Genomic DNA, 10,407 nt, shown 5'->3' on the forward strand with positions numbered 1-10,407 from the left:
AGAGAGAGAGAGAGGAGGAGGAGGAGGAGAGAAGAGAGAGAGAGAGAGAGAGAGAGAGAGAGAGAAAGAACAAGAAAGATAAATGGAATAAAGACATTAAATCTCATATGACGAAAATGTTTGGAAATTAAGCTTCGGAAGCATCTTGAACAGGCAAAGTTGTATATGTAATATTATTATAAATAATACAATGTTTTGAGACTAGAGAATTTAATAGTAATCTATTAAAAATATACACAGACTGTTTTGTTTGCCTTATATATGCATTTTTTTTTAATATGCTGTTATATTTGTGTGAAATTATTATTCGTTAAGTACAGTTATTAATTTGCATTACAATTTGTTTTTACAGCTCTGTATATTTCACATGCATACATATTTATAAATTCCATGACAAGAGATAGACAGAGTGAATTATAGTATCTCATTATTTCTAAATTCCTAATTGTTATACAGTTTTGTTTCTTTACGTTTCTTTACAGCTGATTATATATATATCTATTGTGTTAAATTTTAGATTTAACATAGTAAGGTCGCAAAAGATACAACATAATATCTTGCAAAACTACATTAAAAAAATAAAATATACATATAAAAGAAAAAAAGAAAGAAAAAAATAAGAAGCTTGAAGCTTTTCTAAGTGTACATGTGTACATTCATTTGATGAAATACCAATTATTGCAAGATACGTTTAATAATAATAATAACATTGTGTGCTTTATTGATTGCCTTATTGATTACAAATATTTATGAGTGCTATTAAGTGCAATATATTGATACATTAAGAATTAAACAAATAAACAATCCAAAAAGGAGATCTAATATCTTGTATACTTATTTGACTATGTATCATACTGTATATCCATCACAAATGATGGTACAAATAATGGGAGGACACCAAACAAGTGGACAATGTCCACCAGCACAAAGTCATACTCTGCATATTAATGGTGTAAATGCATTGCATCAATCTGATTTCCCACAATATGGTCCAAATATCTCTGGACACAACAGGCATCGTACGATACAGGTATATGTTAAATCTTTTAGATTTAATTTTAAACATGTATTACATGTTCTAGTGTGTAATTAAATTGTATTAGTATCATTTATTGCAATCCTTCGTTTATCAAAGGAAGAATTCAAATATGCAGTAAAACAATTATACAATATGACAGAATTTGTTTTCATTTATGAATGTATCTTGTATTATATGTATATAATATCTCTGTTGGAATATACAAATAATATTCTTACAGACAGGATCTCCATTGGATTTATTACAATTAATAGGTGTCGATGTACCATCATTACGACGTATAGAATATATACAATCAAACAATAATTCATCTTCTATAAATTGGGAAAGACGCATAAATACATCCAACAATTCATCAATTATACCATTTTCAAATTATAATTTCAAGCCTACAAATACTAATTCGACAAAGAAACCAAGTTGGAATAACAGAAATAGCAGACGATGTTCATATAGGAATTTTTCAAAATACGAGGCATATAATAGCGATAGTGGGTTTAGTTCTCGTTCACCAACTCCAAATAAACATTATATTGACAATAGTTTAACAGAGTCTTCAGACGAACGAGATTCTACGAGTTCAGTAAGAGGACAGTGGCTAAAGTAATTATTATACACACTTTCTGTTACTGTCAGATTTTCAAATATATTGTTTTTTTCTTTCAAATAAAATCTATATTAAATACATATACACAAAAAAGAAAATAAAATAGAAGGAAAAAGAGTAAGTAAAATTTGAAATGAAAATAGAAAAAATAAAATAAACTAATTAGCAAGATTAGAAAAGAGGATAAGAAAGTATAATATTTTTGTAATTTCAAGAGAAACATTAAATATAGAAAAAAATACACAATACACGCGTGCAAATATATATACATATATATATTTACATATGTAATTAAATCATTAATCATTAATTAAAATGAAATTTTTAGCAAAAAGCATCATAAAATAAATCCGGATAATAGAGCATATAATAATACAGTAGATGGCTTAATTTCAAGTGCCTCTACACATCAGTTTTATCCACCTCAACGGGCCAACAGTGGTTACGGTACTTCCACTCCGAGATCATATGTACAAAATTATCAGAACAGAAGAAGATATTTATCAGGCAAACATTTTTTTTTCTATCTAATAACATGTAGTAATATACTAGAATCTTAAAATTGTAAAATACATACGTTAGGAAATAAATTTACTTCAAATTAACTAGGATTCGTTTCTAGGCAAGAACGAAAATGCATCTTCACAAAGATTTCCGCGAAATCGTAAATATTCTGAAGTATCGAATTATGATATGTTTCCCGGATGTACTGCAGCTCCTGATAGATTTCTTGCTAGATCTCATTTAGTACAAGTAACTTCTGTACCAAACAATCTTGTTACTGGATCATCATGGGATGATCTATCCGAACAAATTTGGCGTAAATTTATTGCGCACCAACAAACCGAAACTACTTATAGAAAGAAAATGATGCTATGGAAACATCTTAACACATACATGAAGGTAAAATATAAGAAAGATAAATAAGACTTGAACTTCTATACTGTAACTCTCAAATGTTGTCATTACATTTTTATTGCGTCTCTTTTACCATATCTAAAACTTATACAATGGCAATATAACGATATTGACACTGTTCGTTAAAAAGTACTGAATAGGGGCCTTAATATAATAAAATAAAATATTGCCAAGATATCTTTAAAATAAAAACAAGATATCTTTAAACTTTCAAATAGCATACTAATATTTACTATTTACTATTTATATTTTTACACTTATATGTGTATTATAAAAAATAATTTTTTTTAGACTTTATATCCAAACTGTAGTGTATTTGTGGTTGGTTCAACAATGAATGGGTTTGGTTCAAATGATAGCGACGTTGATGTGTGTCTTTTAATGAAACACACAGAACTGGATGTAAGATGTATAGCTATAGAACATTTATTAGAAGTACTAAAGCACCTTAAACAAAGTAGTATGTAAAATTTATAAATATATAATCCAATAAATACCAATTAACAGTAATATAATATCAATGTTATAATTTCCTACCCAATATAAGCGCAATATAACACATGTGTTATATTCCATTTATATTATTAAGTGAGAAATTATAACATTGATGTTATATTATATTGTTAATTGATATTTACTGAGTAAGTTCGTAAAAATTTAATGTATTTATTTGCAGTAGTTTAATGATAAATAACTCATCTTTTGTATCCAGATTTCGTCGAACAACTTGAAATTATACATGCAAAAGTACCTATTATTACATTCTTTGATGTAGTACGAAAATTTAAAATCGATATGAATTTTAACAATTCTGTTGGCGTCAAAAATACACATCTACTATATTGTTATTCCAAACGTAAGTTCGATAAATAACTTTTGTATTTGCAAAATAAATATGTATTTGTGTATTGAAACAAATATTTTAATCATTATTTGTATAAATATTTTTTACAGTTGATTGGAGAGTAAAACCATTAGCGCTTGTTGTTAAACTTTGGGCTCAATGGCATAATATTAATAACCCAAAGTGTAGGACACTGTCCAGTTACTCTTTAGTCCTTATGGTTATACATTTCTTACAATGTATGCATGCTACAATTTTTTTTACTGTTTCTTTTGTAGCTCATTCTATTCGTAATTGAAATAGAATGTAAGTGTTGTTTTTATAGGTGGTACTAATCCTCCTGTTCTTCCGTGCTTACATTCAATGTTTGCAAACAAATTTAAGTCGGACGCAGATATTTATAATATCAATATTCATGAGGATTTGAACATTCCATCGTCCACTCATTTACCTGAGAACCATCAGTCTTTAGGGGAATTATTGTTTGAATTTTTCAAATATTATGTTGAATTTGAGTAAGTAATTTCGAATTCAAACGATATGTAATATTACAATATAACGACAGTGACGATATTTAATTTGTATTATTAAATTAGCTTCAGCCAATACGCGATATCCGTACGTTTAGCAAGCAAAATACCGAAAGAGGAATGTCGTATGGTACAATCATCTAAAAATGATCCTTATCAATGGAAATATCTGTGTATTGAAGGTAATAGAATGTTCTTCACATAAAAGTGATTGAAAATATTATTTTTCATACTTATCTACCATTGCAATATTATAGAACCATTTGACTTGACTAACACAGCTAGATCAGTCTATGATCCGGATATGTTCTCTAAAATTATATTCATATTAAATATTACATATACAAGACTGAAGCGAAGATATAGTTTAAACGATGTGTTTGATGAAATGCATCTAATGATGATTGGTACTGATTGGGGGCTAACGATAAGTGACGAAGAATGATAAGATCGTCTTGTGTGACATGTTTACCTTGTGATACTGAGCTTTATTTTTAAATAATTTATATTATTTGTGCAAGGTACAAAAGGTGTCCTCCGTTTAAAATCCTATTTTTCCTTTTTGGAGGATTAAAATCACAAGTACATTATCAGGATGTTACATATATAGTTAATAATACATATGTAACTTATTACTAACTATATATGTAACACCCCGAAAGAAATGTTGCTATCTGCATTTATTAACATGCAAAAAAAGTATTTCATTTTGATATAAAAGATTGGATACACAGATATATCATTCTTATCCAAACTTTAACATTGCGATGTGTGCAATAAAGTTTATTATTTATATTAAAATCAATTAGGCTTGTTTAGATTGAAAGATTTTTCGAAATCTTTAATGAGATAATTGTAACGCATTATATGAAAAACTTATACAGCATAATATACTGCAGGATATTATTTTAATATCAGATGTTCATTTTTGGTGGCATGATTAGCAATCTATAACTTGAAATATTTTTGATTAACAATATGTTGATGAGTCTTTTTTGCATTTTATAACTATTTTTTAAAGTTATAGACGAAATTTCAATATTCTTCACTACTCTTTAATATTTTTATCTTTATATATTTAATAAGTGATTGTGATGCGTGAAAGTTCACAACACTACTTGCTAAACACTTTATTATGGTAGGAATTATGTTAATGATAATTACGATAGCCGACAAGATATATGCATTCCGCATATATTGATATTAGACGTAAAACTTGAGCATGATGTAAAGAGCAGTTATTAATAGTATCAATGTTTTCATTGGAAAAACATTGAATGATTTCTTTACAATAATGATTATTATACTGTAATCGTGTAGTTATTTAATTATTTAATTGCGAAACATTATCTAATTAAAGATTTGGAGAGATCTAAACAAGCCTAACTGATTGTAATTTTAATATAAATCAGAAACTTTAGTGCATATACCGCGATATTAAAGTTTAGAGACAAATGATATTAGTACATTCGATCTTTAATGTCAAAATTGAATATTTTTTTGCATTATAATCAATTTTCTTATAGATAATTAAATAGTTACACGATTACAGCATAATAATCACTAAGTAATTGTATTGAAATTATTTAATACAATTTTCTCCAATGTATATTACTCACTATCTCACACACAATAAGTTTTTCATTTAATATCAATGAATATAAAATATAAAATGTTTTATATGCGGCTGTCGTAGTTATTGTTAACATGAGGTTGTGTCATGATATTATGAAGTCTTTATTAAGTACATAAAAAAGGGAAAATTAAAACATAGTAAAGAATAATGAAATTTCGTTTGTAACGTTAAAAAATGATTATCAGATATAAAAAATAATTATTAGTTTTTATTAAAAACTATAAATACGCATCTGATATTAAAATAATATCCTGCGATTACATATAAAAATAAAAAGAAGGAAGTAGTATACTTAGTTACTATTTCTAAAAAAAAATATATATATATATGAGCGTGGAATTATGGAAAATATAAACTTTTAGTATTGTCATTTGCAAAACATTAAAAAGAAAAAAAGGTAAAGGCTTACTAAAAATAAAAAAAAAATGTTGAAAATTCGAAACGAATTAATTATTTACGTTTATAATATTGTTCAGATATAAAGTCAATGTATGACTAAATGTAGCGGTTAGCAAGACTGTGTTTCTTTTAAAAGGATTAAAAAATTTTCTAAATTACAGTAACTATCTTAAAATTTACAATATATTTTTATGTCAGTAGAATGGTTTATAACTTACATTAATCTTGAATCGCGGGATATAAATTGGCAATACATACATACATAAAACTTCTAATTTGTTGAAAATCGAAAAATTACAAAAATATTTCTTGATAAATAAATATATAATCTTTATTTCTCAGCAAAGTGCTTTTTCACAAATATTCTTTCACAGACATTTATTTCTTTTTTCATCATTTAATTTTCATCATTTGCGCATCATTTATTAATAGTTGCAATTATATATTACACGATTACGTGTTCCTGAATTGGCCATTCAAATTATCAATTTTATTGAAAGACATCTTGTAAGTAAATTCGAGATAAAATTATTTCATATAATTATTAATATCGAAAACATTTAATTACATCGAAAGGTATCAAATTTTCATTTATAAAATTATTTCTTACAGCAATAATCCTTAGTAGAAGAAACACTCAAGCTTGAATCTACTTTTTTTTTATTTGCCGAAGGGGGATATACTATTTCCATTCTTTATATTAATACAATTTTCTACTGATTAATCTCCAAAAAATATGGAATACTATACGTGGTGTTCTTGAAAATAATATGTGAAAAATAAAATTGTGTTTGCAGTTTAACAAGTAAATTGCTATCGCGATTATATACTTCAACTTCAAATCTACATGAATGAAATATAAATAAATAACATCTATTAATTTGCAAGATAAATGTGAGATATGAAGTAGTATACATGTATTTTTCTTCATGTGTATGCAATATTCCTTTGGCTAATGAAAAGATTGATATCTTAATTTTGATGTGATATTCGACTATATATATCTTTTTGTAATATATTACACTATCATCGTATCTAATACTTTTCTAAGTGCCTAATTTAACTCTTCAATATGTTATTATAAAATTAAGAAGAAGTAATTATAATTGTAAAGTAAATTTGCAGGCGTCAAATTTATGTCACTTAGGAAAATTTGCATCAGTATATTTTTCTGTCGAAGTTAATACTTTCTAAATTTATGAACTAAAAACAATCTTCTGTAATCCAATTTTCTTGTTAAATAAATGCAATGTTTATACATCATATAGCGTATGCTTACTTCATTTTATTCCCTTAGGTTAGAAATCGATAACTATTATATATCAATTATTATCTGTTATTCGATTTATTAAATTGACAAGCAATTTTAATTTGATGCTACAATCAGGCATCATATTATAAAGATGTATTGATGTATTGATGATGGTGTTTCAACATTTTGTATTTACTGTTTAATATAAAATTAAATTCTACACAGTTATATATTTTTTTATTACATTTTTATTTATTATAAATGTTTGAAAATAATCCTATATTCTCTCTCTTTCTTTCTTATTTCCATTATCTACTGTTGTTATTATATCTTCATAAGATTTAAATAATATAATAATGTTATTATTTAAGAAAGAAATTCATTCTATACTTTTATGAGGAATAATAGTGGCATAATAGACGACTTTCGAATTGTTTTCAATGTAATCGATATTCTCTGTTGATAAGTTTATCAAGTAGTTCGCAGAACTACTTGTCTCCTAAACAAAAATTAAGCGGTCCATTGGCTTTCCTATATTATAATTTAGATATTAATTCTTATAATAATAATAATAATAATAATAATAATAATAATAATAATAATAATAATAATAAATAAACTTCAAAGTTAATGAGAAGGCAGAAGAATTTGCAGTTATCGATAAGTAAAATTATTTTTTTAACACTTTTCTTTATTTCGTAATTTTGAATTCGCTTTGTAGTCATCCTCAGCAATATTATTGAATTTCGTCTAATTCGGCTAAAAACGTTAAGCGGTCCAAAATGAGTCACTCTCAAATTACCAGAACTGTAGTGGATTCTCGAATAGAGCCCTCAACATATTAAGAAGCTTTGGAAATTTGATTTTATTATGCGATAATTCACATCGATAAAATAATGACATGTATATAATCACGTACATTTATAACAAAGACAATTTCAATACGTCTGTATGATTTCGTATGTCATATATGCCTGATTAATTCTTATTAAAGATAAAGAAATTTCGACATAGGAGGGTCTTTTGAAAAATATTAAGTTTCAACATGAACATGGCAATTACTCGTCAAAACCATTCTGTTGTGTGTGATGTATGTGATACTACAATCGTACATGTTTTACAAGATATCTATGAAAATTGTAACCATTTTGGATGATCAGTTGCTGTTTAAGAGTTATTTGTGCCAGTCGATGTCAGTGTTTTCGTTTAAGGAAAATCTGTATCCTTCGAGCCTAGGAAACAGGAAAAAGTCGTTAGGGATTAGATCTGGTAAATACGATAGGTAGTCAATTAATTCGAACCGCAATTCGTAAATTTTTATTATGGCGATTGTCGATATTCGATTTTTTCCATTTTTACAAAAACACTAGCACAAATGAGCCAAACAACAACTGAGCGTCTACGTTTTTCCCGTTATATCTTACGGGAAAAACGCCACGAACTTTTCCCTACACCTAATAATTTTCACAGGTATTTAGCGAAACATATACGACTGTAGTACCAGAATGGTTTTGATTAGAATTCCTCTATAGATAGAGGGACTAGTTTTGACGAGATAATAATCTTCATGTTGAGGCTCAAAACTTTTCAAACGATCTTCTATACATAAAAATTAGTAAAAAAATAGTACAAATATTATTATGCCTTACATATTATGCTCCTATTTCTTTCTCCTTTTTCGTTATCAAATTATTATTTTATTTATTTTTATTTCTACTCTTTTCTCTCATTTGTAGGGACCTCATTTAATGCTCGATATTTATTTTCAGCATCAAAATAGGTTATATGGTCAAAATTAATGCTGGATTATAGAAATTAAATGCATAAAAATAATGTCATATATGTATATTATGGGTAAATTTCTAATCGAGTAATGATGAATTTATTCAACTTTCAGAATTATACACAGAGTGTGTTTTGGGAGATGTTACTAATGCTATTTGTGTTATTCTATCTGATTTTATCATTGTTTTATCTAATAAATAATAAAGGTAGAATGACAAAACAAGACTAATATAATATACTTAATGTCTCCTCGATCGACGCATCCTGAGTTCCGAGAAGAAAGAAGTATCAGATTCTGATCACGTGACCATATTGGCATTGCTTTTAAACATCTCTGGAAGCGAGTTGGAAGTTAGAGTTCGCTTTATTGGAAGTCCTCTTTATTTAATCAGTGAAAACCAATACATAGTATCATAAAGATATTAGATACCCGATTTTCGTGAAATTTTGTAAAGCTTCTGTAGAGAATAGAGCAAGATTTTGTGCTATTATTTAATAATAGAAAATAAATAGTTAATAATAGAAAATAATAAGTGAACTATAATGTCGTTTCAAATTGATTTTATAAATTTTTCTGAGCAAATAATTTCAACGTTAACGACTGAATTGATCGGACATTTTAGTATTGATAGTGATTTGCAATATCATGCCGATTTATCGCAACTGAAATATTATATTTCTCCTTCGGATCCTAACAATGTGAATTTCGATCTCAACAAAAATTTTATGTCTACCCGTCACAGACCTACTTCGTATCTTAAATTGGATAACTTATTAAGATGGCTTTCCAATAATTTTCATCGATTTGAAAAACCATTATCACAAAAAGAACATTGGTTCGTTGATATCAATCATTTAAGCAATGTTGATCAATTACAACTATTATATAAGTTAAATGTTAATATTATATAAGTTAAATGAATTAAAAATTACGTAATAAAGTTAAAAAGTTAAAAGACATTAATTTTAACTTATTAACTTTTTTAAAGTTAAAACTTTTTAATCTTTGAATGTCAATATTTTTAAAATAAAATTTTAAACATTAGACAATTAAGAAAAAGTTTAATGTTTGTAAAAAGCGTAATGTCTTACTAATAATACGGTTACTTGTTTTTTAAAAGAAGAAAAAAAGATAGTTGTTTATTTAAAAGTCTGTTTTGTTAATTAAACTTTTATTATTGTACATTATTTTAAATAATATGCGACACAGATATTCTGTTATAATAACTATTAATATTTTTATAATAATTATTATTATGATAATTATTAATATCATAATAATCAGTATTCTTTATCTAATCAAATTTCTTGTATATATAATTTTTTGTGTAATTTTTTACGTAATTTTTTAATAATTATTTCTTTCCTAATTAAAGAAAAATACATTTCCATATAAA

The 10,407-nt window shown here is 26.2% G+C and overlaps 2 protein-coding genes across 2 annotated transcripts in view; both read left to right on the top strand.

Moving 5' to 3' along the window:
* The first annotated feature begins 844 nt into the window (after positions 1–844).
* LOC105618751 (poly(A) RNA polymerase gld-2 homolog A-like) lies at positions 845–4,383 on the top strand. The gene is made up of 10 exons (XM_012200282.1): positions 845–1,030; positions 1,260–1,642; positions 1,975–2,153; positions 2,269–2,549; positions 2,856–3,024; positions 3,277–3,420; positions 3,519–3,647; positions 3,734–3,923; positions 4,005–4,120; positions 4,196–4,383. The coding sequence occupies exons 1-10, from the start codon at positions 845–847 to the stop codon at positions 4,381–4,383; spliced, it is 1,965 nt and encodes a 654-aa protein (XP_012055672.1).
* Positions 4,384–9,553: 5,170 nt separating this feature from the next.
* Positions 9,554–10,407, top strand: part of LOC105618885 (decapping and exoribonuclease protein-like) — a 3,100-nt gene continuing 2,246 nt past the window's right edge. The window contains exon 1 of the mRNA XM_012200416.1: positions 9,554–9,846. Coding sequence (XP_012055806.1) covers positions 9,554–9,846 — 293 coding nt within the window. The remainder of the gene's footprint in view (positions 9,847–10,407) is intronic.

The sequence above is a fragment of the Atta cephalotes genome (assembly GCF_000143395.1).
Source record: "Atta cephalotes unplaced genomic scaffold scaffold00018, whole genome shotgun sequence".
NCBI classification, from domain to species: Eukaryota; Metazoa; Arthropoda; class Insecta; order Hymenoptera; family Formicidae; genus Atta; species Atta cephalotes.

What these genes read in the sequence shown, in the direction of transcription:
- LOC105618751 (XM_012200282.1), top strand. Translation starts at nt 845, where the DNA reads ATGTATCATACTGTATATCCATCACAAATGATGGTACAAATAATGGGA. An exon ending in GTAAGAGGACAGTGGCTAAA is followed by an intron (nt 1,643 to 1,974) that starts GTAATTATTATA and finishes TGAAATTTTTAG; the next exon opens with CAAAAAGCATCATAAAATAA. An exon ending in GGTTATACATTTCTTACAAT is followed by an intron (nt 3,648 to 3,733) that starts GTATGCATGCTA and finishes TTGTTTTTATAG; the next exon opens with GTGGTACTAATCCTCCTGTT.